The following is a 26266-nucleotide window of genomic DNA, read 5'->3' as shown; positions in this document are numbered from 1 at the left end:
ATGGGTTTTAAAAATGAAGCTTCTTACCAAGGACACTGTGGGTTTAAGGGACCCAAAAACTGGAGTAACAGCCTCCTACCTATGGGACAGGCCACAGCGGTGTCCACCATCAGGAGCATCCAACGCTGTTTGTAGAAAGTACTGGACCTCACTGCAGAGAAGGGGACACCATGGACCTAGAAAGGTGAGCAAGCTGCTTAGCCCCATTTGAATCCACCATAATAATCAAGGCAGGTGTACAACAGGTACTGTCACAAATATTACACCCATGCGTACTCCAACTCACCAGGTGAGTATCATTTCAACATTACCTTTCTATCACAAATATACAAAAAAATGTTTGGTAAGTACACCATCAGGTATGGTTATAAAACCTCTAGATTAGGTTTTTATTTCGGCAGTCCTTTGTCAAGCCAATCTGAAATATGCAAATACGAGTGTCAATATATAAAAGTCTATCTAATCCTTTCATTTTCTTTTTATTATTATTATTTCTTTAATCACAGTGTACAATAAACAAAGAAGAAATACAAAAAAGATACAATTTCAGGTTGTGTTTACATAGTTGAAGGCATATAAAACATTAAAGGAAATTATATAAAAACATAAAGAAAGAAAAAAAATAAAAATAAAGAAGAATAGTGTATTAAAGTGGACTTCCAGCTAGTAAAACTTATGATACACAATCTAATATCAAAGATACATTAGTACATCTCAATTTTCTGATTATATTTCATTTTAAGTTATAATTACATTAATTCTAACCTATTAGCTATCTCAGCCATTAATTAATCAGTTATATTTAGTACTTAATCCAGTGCTGTATCAGAGAAAATGTCCTCTTGATTATCTTACTTATAAGCTAGCCATTCTGATCTAAAAAGAAGAGAAAAAGAAAGGATACAGTAAAAAAACTGTATATGTTCAGATTTTATATTTTCTATAGTGCTATACAAGTTTTACTTAATTACTTAATAAAGATCATAAGTCATATTCCATACCTTTATCTAATCCTTTCATTTTCATATAATTAACAAAAACCCAAAGAACCCTCCCATACGCACTTACAATTGTTGTACAAAGTATTCTTTTTCCTTACTCCTCTAGGAGCACAACTGTTTTTTCTTACACTATATAAAAAATAAAACATTCATATTATTCAATATTAAACCTAAATTGTAGGTTTAATTAAACATAAATTGTAGGTTTAATTAAACCAAAATTAAACCTAATGTTAAACCTAAATTGTACAACAATTGTAAGTGCATATGGGAGGGTTCTTTGGGTTTTTGTTAATTATATGAAAATGAAAGGATTAGATAGACTTTTATATATTGACACTTGTGTTTGTACATTTCAGATTGGCTTGACAAAGGGCTGCCGAAATAAAAACCTAATATAGAGGTTTTATAGCCATACCTGACGGTGTACTTACCAAACATTTTTTTGTATATTTGTGATAGAAAGATAATGTTGAAATGATACTCACCTAGTGAGTTGGAGTATGCATGGGTGTAATATTTGTGACAATAGCCCCATTTGAAAGCAGACCAATAGCAGAGTCTACAAAGAACCTGTACCCTTTGCTGAACATGAGAGGCTGCATCTAGTTTGAAAGCTGCAGAACTCTGCACTTTTGAACATCCGTCTGAAGAGTTTGGGGAAGGAGTTTGCCATGAAGTTGATCATGGGCAAGATGGTATGCTGCAACTGTTCAGAAAGGCCTAGGACTACATATATAAGGGACCATTTCCCCTCCTGATATGTCCTTGTGTGGCCATTATAATTCCTTGGTTAATCTCCTGTTGGCAACTACGACAGCCCATTTCTTTTCAACAGTGTCTCCTACCTTATGAAATGGGTTTGCTGAGAGTGGGGTGCTGTCCTGGGGTGTTTTTCAGAGTCACTATAAAAGCATTCTGGCCTGACCAGGATGGTCCAAGCTAGCCTGGTCTTGTCATATCTTGGAAGCTAAGCAGAATTGGCCCAGGTTAGTGTTTGGATGGGAGACCCCTGGGAAAGTGAAGAGTCACGATACAAAGGCTGTGCAAATGGCAAACCACCCCTGCTGGTCTCTTGACCTGGATGGCCCAAACCAGCCTTATTTCATCAGATCTCAGTAGCTAAGCAGGGTCAGCCCATATTACTACTTGGATGAAAGACCACCTTGGAAGTCTAGGGTCACTACACAGAGGCAGGAAATAGCAACCCACCTCCGTTGGCCTCTTGCCTTGAACACCCTAAGGCAGTCATTCTCAACCAGGGTTCTGTGGTACCCTGGGGTGCCATGAGCATGTCCCAGGGGTACCGCGGCAAAACTACCACCCCCCCTCATTTTTGTGGTGTCTCCCACTGGCGCCAGCAAGGACATGGAGCTGGCCCATGGGGCAGGGCCTGCCACAAGGTCAGCAGCCACCACCACCCCCAGTGCTTCCCTTCACCCTGGGAGGGGAAGGTGAGGTGTGTGGCAAGCAGGGGCAATGGGAGGGGATGGTGGAGGGTGCCAGCAGGGGTACCGTGAGATATGAAGAGTGAGGTCAAGGGTACCTGGACCTCGAAAAGGTTGGGAAACACTGCCCTAAGGTGTCACAACTTGGGTGCAACTGGACAGCCCTTTCTACCACCACATAAGATTGCTTTATTTGCTAGGGGTTCTATGGGGTTACAAGCATTTTCTTTGAGGGGATAACAGCTTTACTGCAGTGCTGTAAGTTGCATTGAGAAAAATGCAGGAAGGTGGGGTTCAACTATTATATTAACACATCTCGAATGGGGAACAAACCAGCAGCCAATAATCTTGGGCTTCATGAACTCCAGATTTCCTAGGCCTTTAGATGTTAGGATACTCTTGGAAAGAACTATGCCCGGTGCCAAAAGAATGCCCAAGCAGACTTCAGCGCTGCTGGAAAAGGCTTCAGTGTCACTGCTTCTGTCTCACATGCAGAGAAATAGAATTATCTTATGCCAATGAAGGCTTACTTGACTGGACATGAAACAGAATTATGGAAATCACAATTGCAGGAACTGGACAAGGGGTACATTTGCAAAATTTAAAGACTATATATGTCAGCTTTTCTTAATGCAAAATTTAAGCTGGCTCTTAATAATAAGCAAAACACCACACACATACGCAGAGGAGGCAAGGCACCACTTCACGGTTACCATCTCTCAATTCTAATTACAGAGATATTCCTGTTTGATGGGATACATAAAGGGTTTTTTCCTTCAGAGTGTATATGTTTATTTTATGTTCTGTCATGGCAAGAGTTTAAGAGGTTCCCTGACATCAGTGGCAAAGTTGATTGGCCAACCAAAATTTGTATCAGCAGAAGAACAGGGAACTGGCAGAAAATGGTAGCAAGGACTTCTCCATTATGAAACAAGTAGTCCTTAATGGAGAATACAGCTGTTTCCAATGGGTTGCCATGTTCTAACTAATGAACGATGCTTAAATTGCTGTCTGAAGATTTTACAAATACTACAGATGGCAAGTATCCTCTTGAGATTCCTTCCTATGCAGGGGAATGCTCCAGTATTACACCTGTTGGTAAGCGATCCATCATCTAAGGGCCAAATAATGTATCTGTCTCGCATCAGGTGATGCTCCAAGTTCCAGTCCCCCTCCTATGATTGACATGTACGTTCCATCTGCCCATCCATGGAAAACCCACCTTCAGCTCCTGAGATTCTGATGCATTGTAGGAAGCCCTCAACACAATCCTGGAATCTGTAGTGTTGATTCCATAGCCAACAGCATGAGCTTGCTCAACCCGCATTGCCTTCTTCTGGGTGTCCATGTGGAAGACAACTTGCCAAACTGACGGTGGTCCTGCTTTGGCCTATAGAAAGAAGGAGACATGCTGGAGTCTCTGTACACCCCTTCATGATAGAAGCCTACAAGCACAGCTACCCAACATCTTGAGATAGGGCATGGGAGAAAGTTACCTCTGGGAAGGCAGCTGCCCAGTCTTCTGGCTGATCTTGAAGGAAGCCATCAGGGATTGGTGGTACTTTCCTTCTCACAGAAACCTGGAGGTATGGAAGAATGGAACTGAGAAGCTCTGGAGAGTGTGTCATCTCTGGATTCTGCCTTCTACTTCCACCACAGGTTGCCAACTAACCTAAGACGTCAACTGGTTCTGGTGGGTTTTCCAGACTGTGTGGCCGTGGTCTGGTACACAGCCTGGAAACCCCACCAGAACCAGCTGAATCCGGCCATGAAAGCCTTCAACAATACACTAAAAAGTCAACTTCAGAACGCTACTTCGGACCTGTTCTGGTCCTAACTCCACCAGGAACAAGTATTTTTATTTACGTCAAGAGGGAACAAGCTCACTCATTCACAAATAAATATGGGGGCAGGGGACCTTCAAGCTTGTATGCCATTAAAGGTTGAATTGAATTGAATTGACCTTCATCATTTGGCAACAGGGCCACCATGAAGTGACTTCTTAAGGGAAATCTTCACAATGACACCTGATTCATTCATTCCAGTGCAGTTCACCAGAAAACCACGGTGGAACTACCATAGGTTTATTATTCTTCCTCTTTTTTCAGCTAACCTGTCCGGGCCTTCACAAACAAGAAGGAAGGATGAGATGAGTTCAAGTATTTGTCAGGCCACTGTTCATGATGGAGGAGCTGCACTTGGCCTGGCAGATCACAAGTTGTTCTGGAAGCCTGGCAGTTTAATCAGACACACTTATTACAGGGTCAGCTCTTTCTCCAACCTGACTTTTAATGGCTTGCTTCCTGTTTTAAAAAAATGTTATTTCCTGGGCATAATTGGAACGAGCAGTTTCTTGTGTCTGACGAGGAAAACATTACAATTGAAGGACTTTTGTGTAGAGCTAGTCAATTACACTCTTTAAATGTTGATGACACCAAGGCGCTAGTTCCTGGCAACAATCCACATAACAGAAGGTATTTGCCCGCCTATGTAAATATGAGGATTTTAAAAGGTTGTTAAAGGTATTGTGGTATTCCTATCCAGTGTTACCCATGCTCTTTAAAAAAAAAAAAAAACCTTAACCAAAGGAAGGGAAGAGTGTTATCATCAGAAGTGCCTGCAAATATGTGGAGGGCTTTTAAAAGATTTTTCAAAGATATTGGGCAGTGATGGCGAACCTTTTTGAGACCGAGTGCCCAAATTGCAACCCAAAACCCACTTATTTATCGCAAAGTGCCAACATGGCAATTTAACCTGAATACTGAGGTTTTAGTTTAGAAAAAACGGTGGGCTCCGAGGCGTGCGTTACTCAGGAGCAGGCTTGGTGGTAGTCGGTGACTTTGCTTTGAAGCAACCGTGCAACTCTTCCAATGGGTGAATCACGATGCTAGGAGGGTTTTCTCAGAAGCAAGCCCCATTGCCAGCAACCGAGCTTACTCCCAGGTAAAGGATCATGCTTTAGTTCTTCGCATGAAAATCAGTGGGGTTTAACAGCGCTTAACAGGGCTGCTTCCCCAAAACTGGGTCTTAGGTTTAATGCTAATAATCGAGTCCAGCAGCCCAGGCCAGCCTAGATGTGGGGGGCACTCTGTTTGTGCGTCCCCACAGAGAGGGCTCTGAGTGTCACCTCTGGCACCCGTGCCATAGGTTCGCCACCACTGGTATTGGGTTTCATTTAATTTTATTTCATTTTATTAAATATAGTCATGGATCAGCAAAAAGATTAAAAAAACAAGCACAGCAATAACGTTAATGAACAGTTAACAGGCAATTTCATATGACATCAACGATTTCCGTACACTGCTAGCAATATAGCAAAATTTCAACACACACAGAAAATGGTGGAATCCTTATCTTTGAGTAAAAACTCAATGAATAAGTCGCCAGTGTGACTACTAAAATAACTAGAATATCCAAAATGTCTAGTCAGCTGGGCAAGATTGAGCAATTTCTAACGTCCTTATAAAATTCATACTGTAGTAGAATCTGAGTGATCCTCTCAATCTCATTTGCTTTACAAAGACATACATTTGCCTCCACAGGGCACTGCTGGAACCTCCTGCTAAGCAGGGCCAATGGAAAAGCATTAAATCAAAGTCTTCAGAAAGCCCATCGGAATTTGTAAAATGCAATAGCTGTTAAACATGGTGCAACAGCAATTCCCGTCCATTACTTTAATGTCCTGTATGGATTTGGGAGGACAGCTGATTCTGCATCTTAATATCAATAAGACATTGACCAGCCAAGCTCTTTGCCCTCCTAAGACCTGATTCTAGTAATTGGTCCTGAGCTAGTGTCCAAGCAGGTTGTGAGTTAACTGAAAGGAAAAGGGGTATTAGGCCTGTTGGTTGAAGTATACTTTCAACCAGCAATTAACGATAGTCATCCATGCTCTAGTAGTCTCAGTGGCCCAGCTTCTTACTGGAGTACCATATTGGCAGTGGATTTGGGGCATTAAACAGAGCTCTGAGAAAGCATGATTGTATTCTCTGTAATGCCACATTGTTGTTATAGGGCCGTGACGGCGAACCTATGGCACAGGTGCCCAAGGTGGCACTCAGAGCCCTCTCTGTGGGCACTCATGCCATCATCTCCCCCTTTTGTTTTAGCATAATTGATGTTCCTCCCATCAACACAGGGGCAAAGCTTCTAAGATTAGTTTCAATCTGATCTTAATCTACAAAAAGATTGCCACATCATTGGCATACATAAGTATTGGTAGCTTTTTACTTGCTAGCTTTGGGGCAGGGATATCTAGATTCTGTTTAATAAGGGAACCCATGTAAATATTAAATAAGACTTGTACTCTCATGAAATTTAACAATTAAAAATTGCAGATGTCTGTCAACAGAAAGCCGGCGGGTTTTGCCCATTAATGGCCCCTGGATATTGTATCGAAAGCAGTTTTAAGATCAACAAAGGCTGCAAAGAATGAGCCTTTAGCAAGGCACACATATTTATCAATATTGGTCGGTGATCCACAGTCAGTCTGCCATGTCTTAAACTGGCCTGTTCGTCATCTATAAAGACTTCACGGTCTAACCCAACCAGTCACATAATTCAAGGCAAAGATGTTTAGCATATAATTGTCTAATTATATTTAGAGGGCTTATTGCCTGTAATTGGCTGGATCCATTCTGAAACCCTTCTTTAAAAAGGCGACTGTAATGGGACTGTGGTGTTATTTTTATGCAGTGCTATATTACTCATATTCCACAAATATATAAAAAATAAAAACAGGCTGAGTGGAGAATCCTGAGAGTCATGTGAAGACACAGTGGTGTGTCTTTTCATCTGAAGCCCCAGCAAGTTACAGATTCAAGGCTCCTTAGCTGGACTTACAGGACCTTTGAGCAGAGGCGTACCCAGGGTAAATGGTGCCCAGAGACAAATTGTCTCCAGAACGCCCCCAGGCTCTGCCCCCCCACCACCCCAGCTCCGCCCCTAATGCCCCCAGGCTCCACCGCCCACTGCCCTTGACCCTGCCCATGTCACTATGGGTAAGGTCTAAGGTGGCCACGACCCCCCAGACTCCTCCTGCCAGCTGGGCTCCCAGCTGGCAGCCTGCAGTCTCTTCTGACCTCCCCTCCGGGCAGGCCAGCAGAGACTGCAGTCCCGGCCTCGGAGACCTGCTTTTATAAGCACTGAGGCTGGTGGGTAGGGCTTGGGAAGCAGGAAGGGGTGGGACTTCCTGCTCCCCAAGCCCCACCCCCGGCCTCAGTGCTTATAAAAGCAGGTCTCCGAGGCCGGGACTGCAGTCTCTGCTGGCCTGCCCGGAGGGGAGGTCAGAAGAGACTGCAGGCTGCTGGCTGGGAGCCCAGCTGGCCGGAGGGGGGAAGGAAGGGAGGGGGATTGCAGGGTGGGGTTGAGGGTGCTTGCTGCCTTGTCGTTTTTACATGCCTCGACTGACACGGACGGGTCAAGGCGCGCGAAAAGGACAAGACAGCAGGACTTCCTGGTCACGTGGGGGGCCGATTTTGCGCCCCCCCATGTGACCAGAAGAGTGGCGCCCGGGGACAAGGGGTACTCCTTATCCCTAGGTAGATACGCCACTGCCTTTGAGACTTCCATTCTACCTCCCTCAAGTACATAAAGCTACAACGCAACCTTCTAAAAACGCAAAACTCACTTCCATGTAGTTTGCCTCACAGACGATTTCCCGTGGCTGCCATGGGCCATATGAACATGTTACGGGGACCACCAGTTCAGTTGGATCATGCATCTCTGGACCCATGGCTGTCAGGATTTGGAACGTCAGACTGAATTGCTCATCACCCTGAGGATACAAGAGTAGAAAGAACATGTTTGTTACTCAAAGCGTTCAACTCTGTAGCATGTTGTGGTGAAGCCTCTTCCACTGGTCAGTTCAGAAGGCATGGAATGTTCATGAATACTCCAGCTGTCAGGGATCAAAGCTACGGTGTAGGGTAAAGGCCCTGAAGGAAAGGGATGCTATGGGACAAATGTAAAAATTTGGGGGCAGCAGGATAGACAAGCAGGAACCTGGCAGAAAGGTAGGAGAAGAAGATCTACGATGGGGTGGAGTTTAGTGAGTAGGAAAGCAGAATGTCAAGGCAAGGGGTGCTTGGGGCATTTTAGAATGCAGGGTGGAGCTGGTGGGATCTAAGTAGTCACCTAAAAGGCTGTCGCACCTTTAAGCACTGCAATTCTTTGTGCAAAGTTGCAGCTTCTATTATTGGAGTCCTGTGACCTGAAACTCTTTAAGGATCAGAGATAGATGGGATGGGGAGATGGGGATAAACCAGACAGGTAGGTTGGCTGATTTGGACCAGTTCCTCAGTTGCAGGTTTGTAGTTTCAAGTATAAGTTTGTTGGGACTACCTGAACCAATTCAGTACGAGGCTGCTTCTTACATAATCCAGGAGTTTGGCTCACGCCTTACATACCACTATCTGAGCATAGCAGCTGATCAACGAGGCACGGAATTCGAGGTTGCCCCAAACGTCCTGGAGGATGGTGTATCCACACTGTGCAGCTAGGGTCTGATTTATGGGCCAAGACCGACCAAACTTGTCTAAAAAGACAAAGAATAAGACCATTTTAGAAAAAGTGAATTCTGCAACAGCACAGTCTGTCCTAGCTTAGCCTTGCAAGGTTATGTTCTTGCTCTCTGAAGTCTGTAGAAACTATAGAGCATATGTTATTAAAGTGTCCCCTTTATGAGGAGGCAAGGAAAAAATGCCTGTCACATCTACTACACAAGATGACCTATTGTTCTGATAAAGTTTGTTGTGAAAAACTATTACAAGATAAGAAGGAGAATATTACTAAATGGGTAGCAAAATTCTGTCTATTTGTTATGGAAAAAAAATTATCTGAATATGGTATCTCCCTTAGATATTTTTGTTTTGTTTAGTATTTTTATGCTGTTTGGTGTGTCTACAAAGTATAATGATATATAGATGGATAGTGCTGGAATACGGGAGAGACATCTGCATTCTTGTTTTGTTGTAGATATTTTGGAGATTTGTAATATATCTGGTCATTGACTGTAAATAAAGTCTTCTTCTTCTTCTAGCTTAGCCTGGTAAAACCCTCCAATGAAGTGGTGTAGGTTTTTATATCCTGCTTTCCTCGACCTTCAAGGAGTCTCAAAGCAGCTAACAATCGCCTTCCCTTCCCCACAACAGACATCTTGTGAGGTAGGCTATGTTATATTAAATTTAATTCGTATACCACCTTCCCCCGAAGGGCTCAGGGCGATGAACCACTTCAAACAATAATACATAGCAAATACAATGCATCAAAAACAAAATATATAACAACGGGTGGGGCTGAGAGAGTTCTGAGAGAACTGTGACTAGCCCAAGATCACTCAGCAAGCTTCAAATGGAGGACTGAGAATCAAACCCAGTTCTCCAGATTAGAGTTTGCAGTTTTTAGCCATGACATCATGGTGGCCCTCTCAATGGAAGACTGAACCCCAACTATACCTTATTCCACATAAAGCTCTAAGTAAAATTGTAATGTCATCCGACGTTTCCTCTCCACCCGCCCCCGATGTTCCATGTCCCTCGCTTGTCACCTAGTCCGGACCAGGCTGCGATGTGAACTATGTACCAGCATGTATCTCAAGTACATCATAAGGAAGACCTGCCCCGCCAAATAAAAGCTATGCACTTTTTAAATTATTGTAACAACTGTAACTTGTATGCAAATTAGACAGCCCCTTCTTCGTTGATGACACACGTGAGAATAAATTAGTCTTCCTTCAAGGTAACAGGGGTATTTGGCAGAGCCAGCTTTGGATTTGTGAGTCTTTATTTATCTCCATTGTTAGACACATTCCCTCACTTTCCAAGGACCGGACCAGATACAACACATGACTTTGTGGATGATGATGTTATCCATTCAGTCGTACTTGACCCTTGGCGACCCGATATGCAAGCTCTTTCCACATTTTTCGATTAAGTACTGCTTCCTTCAGCTGGTTGATGCTCGTGCCTGTATCAGCTTTCATGGTATCCAGCCATCGTGTTCTTTGGCGTCCAGGTCTTCTCCCGCCATTGACAAGTCCGAGCATCATAGATTTCACATCACATGACTGAAGTAAGTAAGTCTGAGCCTGGTTATTTTCCCTTCTAGTGATGTATCTAGTTTTATGCGGCTCAAGATTCTGCATTTGTCACCCTAGTTGTCCATGGTATGCGCAGTAGTTTTCACCAACACGAAAGCGTCTATTCTTCTTCTGTCGGCTTTCTTTATAGTCCATCTTTCTCACCCATACATGGTTATGGGGAAGATGATGGCTTGGACTAGCCCAGTGATGGTGAACCTTTTCGAGACCGAGTGCCCAAACTGCAACCCAAAACCCACTTATTTATCGCAAAGTGCCAACATGGCAATTTAACCTGAATACCGAGGTTTTAGTTTAGAAAAATGGTTGGCTCCAAGGCGCGCATTACTTGGGAGTAAGCTTGGTGGTAGTCGGTGGCTTTGCTTTGAAGCTTCGAATGGGTGAATCACAACCCTAGGAGGGTTTAGAAGCAAGCCCTATTGCCAGCAACCGAGCTCACTCCCAGGTGAAGGATTGCACTTTAGTTCTTTCCATGAAAATCAGTGGGGTTTAACAGCACTTAACAGGGTTACCTACACGTTGTGCCCAGCGGCCTAGGCCAGCCTAGATGTGTGTGTGGGGGGGCAATTTTCTGCCCGCCACATGATGAACTCTGCACGCGTGCCCACAGAGAGGGCTCTGAGTGCCACCTCTGGCACCCGTGCCATAGGTTCGCCACCACTGGACTAGCCTGTGCTTGATTTTGATGCTGATGTCTCTGCTTTTCCAAATTTTATCCATGCTCAGCATTGCGCTACGTCCTAATGCTATTCTCCGCTTTATCTCAGGAGTTACTTCTCCATTATGGTCAATGTTTGAGCCTCGGAAGGTGAAGTCCTGGACTCACTCAATGTCCTCATTGTCAATGCTAATTTGGGCCCGATCTATGCTAGCTTTGTGTATAGCCAACTGCTATCCAGAGCAAATTGGTCTCAGAAGCCATAAATGCTGAAGATGGTCTCATCTCTCAGAGCAAGACATGGCCCTCTGTGTGTGCTCAGTTCAGCCAACATCTAGCGCCGGTTGTATTCTGTCACGCAGGATTTTGAGTGGCAGTAAAAGGCATTTAGTACCTGTAAAACTGTTCTACACCCCTTGGAGAGGAAAGCTCCCATCCTTGAAGAAGCTTATTTTAAGCAAGGAAGGAAATAAAGAGATCTGGTCCCTGTCTAGAATCAGAGAAGTGTGGTTCGTCATCCCTTACCTTTCGACTGAAAGAAGGAAAATTGTACACTGTACGGGTCTCATATTCTACCCAGTCTGCCCCAGGAATGGGAGGAGGAGATAAAGACTCACCAACAGCAGCAAAGCTGACATATTTGTTCTGGAAATGACGCGGATTCAGTGTGAGCCGGGCAAGGCTACCCAAGCACTCCACAGCAACCCGATCTGGAAAGCAGAAAAGAAAGTTGGGAAACTGATGCTCGACTCTCCAGCGACTCCAACCCGTTATGCAAACTACAGCAGTGTTTCAGTGGCAGCCCGCATGGTCATGAGAACATAAGAACATAAAGAGATAACCCCTGCAAACCCCTGTTAAAATACACTGTTTTAAAAGATGTGGCTTTGAGAAAAGCCCTCCAAAATGAAACCAGAGCTCACTCTGCTCTTCCTGGCCCAGTCTTCTTTTCCACTGCTTCTCTTCTCTGCTGGTTCCAGAGACTAGGTAGCCATTTATTTCGTGTGTGTGAGGTAAAGAATTGCGCTAGGGCTTGCTTTTCTTCCCAGTTAAAATCACTGTGACCTTCATCCCCAGCCCTGTGAATTTTAACTGCCTGAGGGCCAGTGGTGGGATTCAAACAGTGGCGCCACCGCACACATGCACCTCCAGTCCCTATTGGGCAGGGAGGTTGCTTTAGTAACCCCTTCTCAGCACTCAGAAAAAATTAGTAACCACTTCTAGAGAAGTGGTGAGAACTGGTTGGATCCCACCTCTGTATCCAAGTTAGTGGCCATCCCCACATCCTGTGGCAGCATATTCCAAACACCAATCACACATTGTAGGAAGAAATTTGTCCTTTTATTAGTCCTAATTCTTCCCCCCAGGATTTTCAATGAATGCCCCCTGGTTCTAGTATTGTGAGAGAGGGAAAAATTTCTCTCTGTCAACATTTTCTACCCCATGCATCATTTTATAGACTTCAATCATATCCCCCCTCAAACGTCTCCTCTCCAAACTAAAGAGTCCCAAGCGCTGCAGCCTCTCCTCATAAGGAAGGTGCTCCAGTCCCTCAATCATCCTCGTTGCCCTTCTCTGCACTTTTTCTGTCTCTCCGATATCCTTTTTGAGATGTGGCGACCAGAACTGAACACAGCACTCCAAGTGCGGTTGCACCACTGTTTTATATAAAGGCATGACCAGGGAGATTTTTATTGAGGAAAAAAAGGGAAGAGTCAGTCCAATGGTTGCTAGGTCCCCCTGGCCACCAGTGGGGGATGGGGGGGTAAGGATGTCCAGATCTAGGTTGGGGATCTCCCAGAGATTTGTGGTGGGGCTCAGGGAGGACACGGACCTCAGTGGAATTCAATGCCATAGAGTCCACCCTCCAACGCATTCTTTTCTGCTTTCCAGGGGTGGGCAATTATTTTTTCCATGGGGCCGCATAAGAAACAGAAAATATTGTGGAGGGCCGGGCCAAAAGGCAGGGGGGCGAGGCGCTTTTGAAAGCAGCCAAGGCAACCAGCTTCTGCGGGGCTTTCAAAGGCGCCTCGCTCCCCAGCACGGCAGGGGAGCCAGTCAGGGTCATCCAGCGGGCTGGATGTGGCCCGCGGGCCGTATAATGCCCAGGTTTGCATTAGACTGATCTCTGCAGTCTAGAGACGAGCTGCATTTCCGTGGGATCCCCAGGTCCCATCTGGAGGTTGGCATCCCCAGTCAACCCTCTTCTCCCTGGCAGCTGGCAACCTTCTTCCTCTGGTTTGCCACATGCCAAGCAACAGCATTGCCAGCAGCATCACCAGCTCACTCAGCGATCCGGAGCCGAGCGGGCTGCCTTCTTTCACACCACTCCATTTTTTGCTTCTTCCCTTTTGCAGCCGGGCATGTGTGACAGCTGGCTAACTCAGGCAAGGTTCTTGGTTGTGTCCCCCCGAGCACAGGCAATACTTCCCGACTAGTCATTTGCCTCTTACAGGAGAGTCAGCTGTGTCTCAAGAGGAAGTCCCTAGGAGATTCTGGTGCCTTGACAGTTCCTGGCTTATTTTTGCAAGGCTGCAGAAGGAAGGAGGTTTGCATATGTACACGAATGCCGTTGAGTCACAACAGACTCATGGTGGGGGGTGTGGAGGAACATGATTAGCAGAGGCAGTTTACCACTGCCTTCCTCTACAGAACCCTGCTTGGTGGTTTCTTATCCAAATACAGACCTTGCTTAGCTTCGCAATCGACAAGATTGTTTCTGGGCACCATTCTCTCCCCCCCTCCCTCCCCCCCCCCGCATACACCTCTGTCCTTGGTAGGTTTCTGCAGCACAGCAAATGGCCCAGCTTCCAGCATCTGCTATGTCCAGGGGCGCTCAGGAGTATAAACTTGAAAAGGCTGTCCTCTAGGACAGAGGAAAGCTATGGAAAGAAGAGACCACCATTCCTATAAGTCAGTGGTTCTCAACCTGGGGGTCGCGACCCCTTTGAGGGTCGAACAACCCTTTCACAGGGGTCACCCAAGACCATCAGAAAACGGTCTTTTTATATTTTATATATGCCAATTTTATGGTTGGGGTCACCACAACTTAAGGAACTGTATTAAAGGGTTGCGGGATTGAAAGGTTGAGAACCACTGCTATAAGTGCTTACAGGATCAAAGCACTAAAAGGAATGCCATTCTCCTGACTCTGAAAGAGGGTTACCTGCCTCCAGGTGGAACCTGGGGAATCACCTGGAATTGCAGCTCATCTCCAGACTAATGACAATAGTTTTCCCGGCGGAAATGGATGTTTTGGAGGGGGGGGGGGGCTCTATGTCCTTGTACCCCACTGAGATCCCTGTCCTCCATCCCCAAATGTCTGGGAGCTTCCCAACCTGGGTTACCCACCCCCACCCCCTGCTAGAGGCCAGAGAATATCTGGCAAACCCTACTCCAGTGATGGCGAACCTTTTCGAGACCGAGTGCCCAAACTACAACCCAAAACCCACTTGTTTATCGCAAAGTGCCAACATGACAGTTTAACCTGAATACTGAGGTTTTAGTATAGAAAAAACAGTTAGCTCCAAGGCACGCGTTACTCGGGAGTAAGCTTGGTGGTAGTTGGTGGCTTTGCTTTGAAGCAACTGTGCAACGCTTCAAACAGGTGAATCACGACCCTAGGAGGGTTTACTCAGAAGCAAACCCCACTGCCAGCAACCGAGCTTACTCCCAGGCAAAGGATCATGCTTTCGTTCTTCCCATGAAAATCAGTGGTGCTTAACAGGATTACCTACACTGCTTCCCCAAAACTACACTCCTTCCCTGAGCCTCCTGGGGAGGGCGGTCTAAAAATATAATAAATAAATAAAATAAATAAACTAGGTCTTAGGTTTAACGCTAATAATCTCCCTGAAATAATTACACTATTATCACATGACTAACTCTGTGCACGCGTGCCCACAGAGAGGGCTCTGAGTGTCACCTCTGGCACCCGTGCCATAGGTTCGCCACCACTGCCCTACTCTGAAAGCAGAGGCATTCGTCCCATTGGGCAAAGTGGGCAGTTGCCCAGGGCGCCACCTTGTGGGGGGCGCCAAAAATGCAGGTGGGATTTTTTGAATTTTCAGTGTTTTTTCTGTTTTTGGCCTGCAGGGGGCGCAGTTTTTAGGCAGCACCAAAATTTCAGGGATTTTTCAGGAGACTATCCTAATGATATCACACAGGTTTGGTGAGATTTGGTTTAGGGAGTCCAAAGTTATGGATTCCCATAGGGAGTGTCCCCATCCCCCATTGTTTCCAATGGGAGCTAATAGGAGATGGGGGCTACACCTTTGAGGGTCCATAACTTTGGACCCCCTGAACCAAACTTCATCAAACCTGGGTGGTATCATCAGTAGGGGCTCATGAAGATACTCTGAAATTTTGGTGGTGCTATCTTAATAATTGCACCCCTGACAGCAGGCACACCCTAAATGTCCCCAGATTCTCTTTTTAAATCCACCCCCTTCCTGCCAATGCTTGTTTTCTTTCTTTCTTTCTTTCTTTCTTTCTTTCTTTCTTTCTTTCTTTCTTTCTTTCTTTCTTTCAATGCCTAATAAAGGTTATTGTTGTTGTTGGGGGGGCATCAAACTCAGGTTTTGCCCAGGGCTCCAGTTTGCCTAGGTACGCCACTGTCTGAAAGCAAGGACGATGCTTTGTTCTCTGCTGAACAGACCAAGAGTCGGAACAGAAGGAAGTTGTTGCGTGCCCTTCGGTGCCAGTGAACCCAACGCGGCCAGCGCCTCACCAGAGATACCTGCAGGAGCCCACTGAAACCAGCTTCCGGGGGCCAGAAGGGCGACAAGGAACAATCTGGAAAAGACAGGAGAATTAAAACAGTGGGTGACGACAGCTGCCAACTTTGGCTTGGGGGATTCCTGGGGATTTGGAGGCGCAGCCTGGAGAGCAAGGGAAGCGCAGCAGGGTGTAATGCGCTTGGAGGCCACCCTCCAAAGCTGCCAGCGTATTCATGGGAACTGATCTCTGTAACCTGGCAGGCCCCAGGGAAAGATCCAGCCCCTTTCTGGAGATTGGCAACCTTACTATGGGCCAGTGGTGGGATCCAAAAATTTTAGTAACAGGTTCCCATGGTGGTGGGATTCAAGCAGTGGAGTAGCACCAATGGGGATGGCGGGGCACGACGGGGTGTGGCCGGGCATTCCGGGGGCGGGGCATTAATAATTTCTCTGTTACTGTAAAAAACTCTTACTGTAAAAAAAAGTTCCTAATTTCCAGCTGGTATCTTTCTGTCCATAATTTAAACTCATTATATCAAGTCCTATCGTCTACTGCCAACAGAAACAACTACTTCTCCTCTAATTGACTGCCTGTCAAATACTTAATACTTTCAAATACTTAATTTTGTTTCTAGAAATCAAAAGAAGGATACTTTCCTTAAACAAGGAACTTTACCATGTTTTTAAAACAGCCCAACCGGGAGAATTATCCCATTTTCTACCTTGCTAACCAGCCACATAGGAAACAACAGGCCTTTATGATTTTTGGACCTAATGGAATTTCCAACGGAAAAGCAGACCCAATTAGTAACCCACTCTCGGCACACACAAATAATTAGTAACCCACTCTCGGGAACTGGTGAGAACCTGCTGGATCCCACCTCTGCTATGGGCCCTTCAAGTAACCAAACCAGCCCTGGGAAAAAGAACTCCGAAGTCCCAGTTTGTTCCTAACTGATTCTTCTATACTCCACTAGAGGAAGAGAAGGAGAATTGGATTCATACCCCCACCTTTCTGTCCTGTAAAGAGACTCAAGGTGGCTTACAAGCTCCTTTCCCTTTCTCTCCCCACAACAGACACCCTGTGAGGTAGGTGGGGCTGGGAGAGCTCCTTAGAGCTGTGACTAGCCCAAGGTCACCCAGCTGGCGTGTTGGAGTGCACAGGCTAATCTGAATTCCCCAGATAAGCCTCCACAGCTCAAGTGGCAGAGCAGGGGCTCACACCTGGTTCCTCCAGATTAGGAGTACACCTGCTCTTCACCACTACGCCACTGCTGCTCCCAAGAGAGCCTTCAGCTAACCAAGAGAGGCTGAAGAGAGGCTTCAGCTAACCAATAAAGCCAGGTAGATCCCAGGTATTTAGGTATTAACACAGTGCACATCTAAATAAAGGTGGGGCAGGTGTACATATGAGCCAGTAGGTGTAGTGGTTAGTGTTGGGCTAGGAACTAGGTTGGGTTACCAACCTCCAGGCAGTGGCTGGAGATCTGTTATTACAACTGATCTCCAAGCAACAAAGATCAGTCCACTTGGAGACAATGATTGCTTTGAAAGGCAGACTCGGTGGCTCTATTGAAGTCCCTCCTCTTGCACACACCTCAGGCTGTACCCCCCTCCCCAAATTACCTTCCCAACCCAGAATTGGCAGTCCTTGATTTGGGAGACCCAAATTCAAATCCTTATTCTACCATGGAAGCATCCTGGGTTACTTTTGGCCAGAAACACACACTCAGCGTAGCCCACCTCACAGGGTTGTTGTGATGACAAAATGGAGAGGAGGAAAACGGTGTGTGCCACTTCGGGTTCCCAGTGCAGGTGGGACGGACGGTGGGACAGCCCAATAAATAAAATTAAACTAGTTCCTATACCCTTATGGAAGCAGTGCTGCAGATTTGGAGCCATCCTCAATTCACCCTCTAGTCCAGGGGTGGGCAATTATTTTTTCCACGGGGCCATATAAGAAACAGAAAATATTGTGGAGGGCTGGGCCAAAAGGCAGGGGGGCGAGGCGCTTTTGAAAGCCCTGCAGAAGCCAGCAGCCAAGGCAACCGGCTTCTGTGGGGCTTTCAAAGGCGCCTCGCTCCCCAGCACGGCAGGAGGGCCAGTCAGGGTCATCCGGCGGGCCGGATGTGGCCCGCGGGCCGTATAATGCCCAGGTCTGCTCTAGTCTAACCCCATAGGACAGCGGTGGTGAACCTATGGCATGGGTGCCAGAGGTGGCACTCAGAGCTCTTTCTGTGGGCACGTGGGCACAGAGTTAATCATGTGGGGGGAATCACCCCCGTGTGTACACACACACACACACACACACACACACACACACCCCTAGGCTGGCCTGGGCATGATCCTTTACCTGGGAGTAAGCTCGGTTGCTGGCAATGGGGTTTGCTTCTGAATAAAGCCTCCTAGTGTCGTGATTCACCCATTCGAAGCATTGCACGGTTGCTTCACCAAGCTTACTCCCGAGTAACATGTGCCTCGGAGCGAACTGTTTTTTCTAAACGAAAACCTCAGCATTCAGGTTAAATTGCCGTGTTGTCACTTTGCAATAAATAAATGGGTTGTGGGTTGCAATTTGGGCACCCATAGGATCTACTGCCCCCCCCCCCCCCGCGGCAGGTGAGCTCTCCCCTGTTCCCACCACCCCTTAAGAAACCATGAGATAGAAACGTTCCCCTCCTCCCAAGCGACCCACCATCTCCTAAAACTTTTCCATCACGCCTTCCCAGGACTCACCTGACTGCAAGCCAGCACCCCATTTTACGAGAAGATCAACAGAAGGGGAAATCTTAAAGGCTAGGGAAAGCCCAGCCGCCTTTAAAAGGGATCAGCCATTAATTCTCCCAGGTGCGAATTATTAACCCCACCCAGCAATCCCCACGCACCCACCCACCCCCAGGCACCCTACATTGGAGGAACCGGATGGGAATCCGTTAAAGTTGCAGTTCCCTTCCAAAGGCACATTGCCTTGAGAAGGAGACCTGCTCCACGCTGGAAGCTGGGCAAAGCCGCATCGGATTTGGCTGCGCCGATACAGACAGAGGTCCGAATTCGGATTGTTTCTTCAGTGTTGCAGTTGCCTTTTCGCCCAGTAGGTGGAAGACATCAGCTTTCATGCCTTCTCTTTTCTCGTCTTGACCCGACCAGCGACAGCTCATTTGCTACCGTTTTCCCATATGGTCTAGCGGTTAGGATTCCTGGTTTTCACCCAGGCGGCCCGGGTTCGACTCCCGGTATGGGAAAAAAGCTTTTTCTTTCCAGCATCATTGCATCATTAATTTTTAAAAAATTATTTTATTTTCCGAGTCCAACACTCCCCTTTCGGGCATTAAAACATTAAGAATAAGTACAATAATCTGCACAATGAGTACCATTAAAATGTGGTACTTTTGAAAGCCTCTTGTGTCTGTGGAGGCTGGGAAGATGCGGTTCCACGGTGTTTGTATTAAAAGTATATTGCATAAAAATGTCCTTTTGTTGTACATTGTGCAGCTCAGTGGATGTTTTCTGTGTTCCCCTCTATAGCTAGCTGGGGCTCACTCCGCACATGCAGAATAATGCACTTTCAAACTGCTTTCAGTGCTCTTTGAAGCTGTGCGGAATAGCAAAATCCACTTGCAAACAGTTGTGAAAGTGTTTTGAAAACGCATTATTTTGCATGTGTGGAAGGGGCCCCAGTTCCCTCCCCAATCCAAACCCTGCCCTGCTTGGGCTCCCAGCTCCACACCCAAAATTGCTCCCCAGGCCAGAGCTGGCAACTCCATCTCCAGCTGACATTTTCCTGGGGAAAATGGCTGCTTTTGATAATGGACTCTATGGTACTGCCAGCTCCAGATTGGAAAATACCTGGAGAATTGAAGGGGGGGGTGGAGCTTTAGGAGGGCGGGATTTTGGGATGGGGTGGACTTCAAGTGGAGTATATAATACCAGATGCTCCACCACCTTCCAAAGCAGCCTCCAAGGGAGCTGATCTCTGTTACCTGGAGATCCATTGTAATAGGTCTCCGGCCACCGCCTGGAGGTTGGCAACCCTATGCTTTGTACCTGGCAGAGGTCTTTCCCCAAATCCCACCCTCCCTTGGCCCTTCCCCCAGAGCAGGGGTCTGCAACCTGCGACTCTTTAGATGTTCATGGACTACAAATCCCACCAGCCCCTGCCAGCACGGCCAATTGGTCCATGAACATCTGAAGTCCATGAACATCTGGAGAGCCGCAGGTTGCAGACCCCTGCCCCAGAGTCTCCAGGAATTTCCCAAGCTGGCAACCTTAGCCCTTGGCGTTGGGTTCCTTTTGGCTGAGCATGGGGCACCAGTCATGCCACCCTGGAAGATGCCCAGCTTATAGACTGCTGCGCTGTAATTACAGGAGGGAGGAAAGCCGGCAGAATCCATTCAGTTCAAGGCTTTGCCACTGCCCCCTACTGGCTGGCTGATGCCTTCATGAGCCCAGCTGGGTCGGGACGGAGCTCTACGCAACATCTCTTCCGGGCATTCATTTATGCCAACCACACGCGGCCGTCAAAACCTCCCAGGAGTCCGGCTGCTGCGTTTGGCTTGTTTTTGCCTCCTGTTAAATATTTAATAAGCTATTTAGGTCAAAGTCAGTCCAACCTGGCAGGAAGCGCCGTTGCAAAGCCGTGCTGTCAGCTCTTAAGGAGGTTTCCCGCCCATCTCCAAAACTTTCAAGGTCGCCAGCATCCAGGAGAGCATCCCGACTTTATGGTCCCAATTGCTTCTCTTCGACAGAGATGCAGGGATTTTCAGCGCCATCGCTTGGAAAAGAGCTGTGCAGAATAGCCCTGATGTCCGTAGAAGACCTTGAACCTGCCCCTAAACTTGAGTTGCCAGGTTTCCCCCTAGCCACCAGCAATTGGCATGGCCTATGTTTTTGAGGGGGCATGCTCCCTTGGGGGAGGCAACGGGGACCCCGAGCTATAAAATATTAATACTGTAAAAAGGGTCAAGGGAAGATCCTTTACTGCAAAATATTATTATTTTAAAGCAGGTGCATAATCATAAAAGGAGGAGGAGGAGGAGGAGGAGGAGGAATTTGGATTTATATCCCCCCTTTCTCTCCTGCAGGAGACTCAAACGGGCTTACAATCTCCTTGCCCTTCCCCCCCTCACAACAAACACCCTGTGAGGTAGGTGGGGCTGAGAGAGCTCTGAGAAGCTGTGACTAGCCCAAGGTCACCCAGCTGGCGTGTGTGGGAGTGCACAGGCTAATCTGAATTCCCCAGATAAGCCTCCACAGCTCAGGCGGCAGAGCTGGGAATCAAACCCGGTCCCTCCAGATTAGATACATGAGCTCTTAACCTCCTACGCCACTGCTGAATAAAGGTAAAAAAAATACAGGTAAAATAAATAAATACAGTGTATGATACATAAGTCATCTGTATTGAGAACCGATTTCAAAAATGCCTAAGGAGCAGTTCGACATGGAGCCTACGTTTCCCATCTGGCCTGGTCCTATTACCAGCTCTGCGTGGGTCTGGATGGAGATTGGGCTGCCAGGTCCGGGTTGAGAAATACCTGGGGATTGGGGTGGGGGGTAGAGCCTGGTAAAGATAAGGACCTCAGTCCATCCTTCTTCCATTTTCTCCAGGGGAACGGATCCCTGCCGTCTGGAGGTGAGCTGAAATTCCAGGGGATCCTCATGTCCTGGCATCCCTCCCCTAAAGGCAGAATGGATAGAGGTTTCAAGAAAAACGTCCTGCCCCTTTAATAGAGGCTTAAGGAGTAAGAATGGGCAGCTGAAGCTTTTCATGGGATGAAGGGCACCATAGTGGGCCTTTAAGCTTCTCTTAAAGAGACCAGGTATTTTTCTCTCATTCCGTCGGCAACCCTCTCTTTACCTGGTACTGTTATTAAAGGCAGAAAGGCTAGCAGAACGCTGGCAAATATATCTTCTCTTTTCCCTCTTGGCTGTCATTTCCCTCATCCATCCTCTGCTCTGCTTGTCTTTAAGAATCTAAGCCCAAGAAAAGAAAGTTATGGCAACGAGATGCATCTTAAGTCTAACAGTGTGACTCATTTCTATTTCACCTGTCCTGCAGCAACCTGAGGGCAGCATACATGATTTTTCTTTCTGTCCGCTCTGAGAAAGACCAACTGGCCTGTGGTTGCTCAACATTCATCATGGCAGTGTAAGAATTTAAATTCAGATCTCCCAGATCCTAGTTGCTCTAGTCCATGGGTAGGGAACCTGCAGCTCCAGAGCCACATGCGGCTCTTCTGCCCTTGCACTGTGGCTCCACGAGCCGAGCTGCCAGCCCCATCCTTGCCCGCCCTGCAAGCAGCAGGGCGGGCGCACCAACTGCCCGCAGCTGGCTGGGCCATGCTGCAGGCTTCCCCTCTCGCCCGCCCCGTTGGAGAGGGGCAGGCGCTTTCCCGGCGGCTGGCGAGGCCGAGCTGCTGACCCCATCCTTGCCCGCCCTGCAGGCAGCAGGGCGGACGCATCCATGCGCTTCTCAGAATGAGCGGAGTAAAAGGTTAAAAAAACCCTATATACACAGTGTTATCTTTATTTTAAATGTCAAAAATTATTTGCGGCTCCAAGTGTTTCTTTTCCCGTGGAAAATGGGTCCAAATGGCTCTTTGAGTGTTAAAGGTTCCCTACCCCTGCTCTAGTCTAAGCACTAAACTGCACTGATTCAGAGGCCCTTTCCCCACTTACCTTAAGCCCCGCGCTACTCTCTTCAAGTAGCGCGGGGTCCCAGGGCACTCCCCACTACAGGGGCGGCAACAGCGCAGCCGCCCCAATGCTGCCGCTGTCGTGCCCCCTCAGCGCACGGCATCCCTGGCGCTCCTCAAAACGGTGCCTTAGGGGAAGCCTGGGCGCGCGCCAGAGATGCCGCGCGCTGAGAGCATCACGCAGCAAAGGGTGGTCAAAGGTGAGTGGGGAAAGGGCCTAGACAGAGTAACTGTTCATTTAAGTGCAGGTATCCGAATACATACCATTTCACTTCTGAATAAGCATGTGAAGGATTACACTGCAAGTTTCTACTCTGCGGTTTGCCAGCTTTTTCATCAGCCTGTGTCCTTGTGCAGCTCAAACTGCACTCATTTAGCACCCATTCCTTATCTCCATAACATAAAAAAAAATCTCCTGCCGATTTCGACACATCAGGGTTGTTGTTGAAACCAGTGCGGTGTAGGGGTTAAGAGTGCCGGACTAGTATTTGAGAGACCTGGATTTGAATCCCTGCTCATGCATTGTAGGCTCATTGGGCGACATTCAACCAGTCACAACCTCTCAGCCTGACCTACTTTACAGGATTGTTGTGAGGATAAAAAGAAGAGGAGAATGGTGGGTCGCCATTGGGGAGGAAGGTATAAATTAATTTTTGTAAGGCTCAAGAGAAGGTCAAGTGAGTTTTTTTTACGCTCAGTTGACCATCCCATTCTGGTTCCATTTCCCAGTGACCAGGCCATTTGCCGATGTTTAAATCCAGAAATGCAGGCCATTTTTCTCCCTGTGGTTTCCTGGGGTGCGCTGGTGGTCAGATCTCCACCGCCTCATAACTTCATGGCAGCTCCAATGTATGTTAGGGTGACGGGCAGAGCCCCGAGAGGCCCACGCTTGAGTTCACCTAACCGAATTTGACAGAGGAATGTCCGAGCTGACAGCCAAGAGCAGAACACAATCCTCCGGCAGCTCTGGGCAGGGAAACAGAACGAAAGTCACATTGTTGTTTAATTGGATGGAACAAGGGGGCGTGCGGATGCGCGGGAGAGACCGTCTTCGCTCATGAAGACTGTTTTTTCGGCCAGGGAACAATACATCCTGGCAAATGGGAGGTCAGGCCTTTTCAGTTCCACTGTCGGCAATCTGTAAACAAGTCGTGGGAACTGTAGTTGCCCGGTCTCCCCTGGTGGGAATGGGGGCATAGGGTGACCAGACCCAGGTTAGGACACTCCTGGAGAGTTGGGGGTGGGGCCTGAGGAGAACAGGGACCTCAGGTACTGTTACCGCGCTGCCTGGTAACTTTTATTAGCTCCAGACCACCCAGCTCTCGGCAGCGCAGGGGAACACAAACGGGACCCGACACAGCGAGTATGGTGAATAAAATAATGTTTTATTGAGATGCTGACCTGAGTGTCAGCACCTCCGCTCCACGGCAACTGCAACTGCCTAGCAGCTTTACAACACCTTAAATGCCCTTTCTCCCGTCGGGAGTCTGGGAGAATACGAGACAGCCCACCACCATTCATTAACAAAATACACAGTAACCAATCATGCATTTGCAATACATGGGAACCGATCAGAGTTCGATGGGCAGCCCCTTCGTGGATCTCGCGGCTGGAGTAAGGCGAGGCGATGATGTATGCGCTTGCAGGAAGAACACAAAAGAGTCCCTTGGGCGCTTGGGGTCGGGAAACGAAACTTGGTGACGATGGCCCCCTTATCTGCCGGCTGGCGAGATTAGGCAGGGCGAGGCGCTTCTTCCGGGGTCCCCTTTGTCAGCGTCCATCAAGAGTTTTGCAAGTGAAAGGGAGAGGCTCAGGTGGAGCAGGGGTGCATTCCTGCCTTGAGCCAAGGAGGTTCCATGCAGACGCAAATACAGAGGATACAAAAGATAACTACAAATCCTATGTTCTGTCTAATACAGTTGGCTCCTACCTACCTAATACAGAAATAAAACATTGTTTAATCTTTATTCAGAACAAATCCAGAAGTGGAATAAATTCACTTCTGGCTCCGCTATCAGTACCATGGAATCCACTATCCAATGCCATGGAATCCACTATCCAATGCCATGGAATCCACTATCCAATTTTCTCCCAGGGAAAGTTATCTCTTGAGTCTGCAGAGGAGCTGTAATGCCAGAGGATCCCCAGGTCTCACCTGGGGGCTGGCATCTCTAGTGGGAACCTACTTCTCCAAGAAGCGTTAGGTCTGGGCCAGTCTGAATAATTTATACCGAATAAGTGATGGGTTTGCCCCACATATTCCTGCTCAATGGCTGTGGGAAACGGAAGGGAACTGACTCTTCCCTATTCCAAATCCCCGCTTTGCAGCGTCGAACCTTTTCCCCATGAATCTGTAACATACATGTTACTGTGCTGCCTGGGTAACTTTTATTCTCTCAGATACGCCAGCTCTCGGCAGCGCAGAGGAACAGAAACGGGACCCAACACAGCGAGAATAGTGAAAAATAAAAATGAGTTTATTGAGATGCTGGCCTACGTGTCAGCACCTCCACACCATGGCAACTGCGCTCCCCAGCAGCTTTACAGCAACTTTTATATACAGTCTCCCGCCCGGGAAATCCGGGAGGGTACAGGACAACCTACAATCATTCATTCACAAATACATAGGAGCCAATTGTTCATCCGCAAATACATAGGAGCCAATTAGAGTCCAGAGGGCAGTCCCTTCTCGAATTTCGCGGCAGAAGCAGGGCGAGGCGATGACCTAGGCACAGGCGGGAAAAACACAAAAAGAGTCCTTTTGGGCGCTTGGGGCCAGGAAACAAAACCTAACGACGACGGCACCCTTATCTGCCTGCTGGTGGGATTAGGCAGATGGATGTGCTTCTTCTGGGGTTCCCTTTTGTCAAATGTCCATTCGTGGTTTTTGCAAATGAAAAGGGACATGCCCAGGTGGAGCAGGGGTGGATTCCTGCCTTGAGCAAAGGAGGTTTCATGCAGATACGAATACAAAATACAACTACAATTCCTACTTTCTATCTAATACAACTTTTTCCTATCTAACTTATAAAGAAATAAAAACATAATTTCACCTTTATTAAAAACACGATCAGAAATGGAACAAATCATTTCTGACTCCGCTATCATACAAGGCTGGCTGGGTATAAAGCTAACAGTGCAGAGTTGCATCCTTCTATCTTCAGTCAAGTCATCCGGGTCGTGTCTTGGAGAGTTATTGTATTGTGCAGCTATTTTGGCAAGATCCCTTAAAAGACAAGCCTTTGTTTCTAACAAAGCTTGTTATATTGGTTGCTGGCTGTAGCTGGTTATGGCCTAGCAGGGCCCAGAGTAGACCTTGCTACATTCTAAGAACATTTTGTTGTCTTTTGGTACCTGCTGCTGTCGAGTTATTGTACATGTTGTACCTCTGCCATGGAAACTTTGCCAGATGTGCTTGGTAGGGGACCCAACCTGTAGGGCCCAGTCATTTGCAGACTACAGAGATCAGTTCCCCTGGAGAAAATGGAAGCTTTGGAGGCTGGACTCTATGGTATGGTACCCTACTGATGCCCCTGACGTTCCCAGGTTCCACCCCTAAATCTCCAGAAATTTCCAAACTTGGAGCTGGCAATCCTACCCTTTCCCCATCCCCTGCCAGTGGCTATGATGACCTAGTTCCCCAGATGAAGA

General features: G+C 47.3%; 1 protein-coding gene and 1 non-coding gene across 2 annotated transcripts in view; one reads left to right on the top strand and one right to left on the bottom strand.

The window, feature by feature from the left end:
• LOC125427984 overlaps positions 1 to 19081 on the bottom strand; it is a 47555-nt gene extending 28474 nt beyond the window's left edge. Inside the window, exons 1-9 of the mRNA XM_048487551.1 lie at positions 18891 to 19081; positions 18660 to 18663; positions 15944 to 16085; positions 11823 to 11915; positions 8857 to 8984; positions 8079 to 8225; positions 3946 to 4029; positions 3672 to 3839; positions 80 to 176 (exon numbers count right to left, since the gene is read on the bottom strand). Coding sequence (XP_048343508.1) covers positions 80 to 176; positions 3672 to 3839; positions 3946 to 4029; positions 8079 to 8225; positions 8857 to 8984; positions 11823 to 11915; positions 15944 to 16085; positions 18660 to 18663; positions 18891 to 19081 — 1054 coding nt within the window. The remainder of the gene's footprint in view (positions 1 to 79; positions 177 to 3671; positions 3840 to 3945; positions 4030 to 8078; positions 8226 to 8856; positions 8985 to 11822; positions 11916 to 15943; positions 16086 to 18659; positions 18664 to 18890) is intronic.
• Positions 19082 to 19093: 12 nt separating this feature from the next.
• Positions 19094 to 19165, top strand: TRNAE-UUC. The gene has a single exon. It is a non-coding gene; the product is annotated as a tRNA-Glu (tRNA).
• The last annotated feature ends 7101 nt before the right edge of the window (positions 19166 to 26266 follow it).

This window comes from Sphaerodactylus townsendi, linkage group LG03, assembly GCF_021028975.2.
Source record: "Sphaerodactylus townsendi isolate TG3544 linkage group LG03, MPM_Stown_v2.3, whole genome shotgun sequence".
Taxonomy (NCBI): domain Eukaryota; kingdom Metazoa; phylum Chordata; class Lepidosauria; order Squamata; family Sphaerodactylidae; genus Sphaerodactylus; species Sphaerodactylus townsendi.
This window is presented reverse-complemented; position numbering and strand designations above follow the sequence as displayed.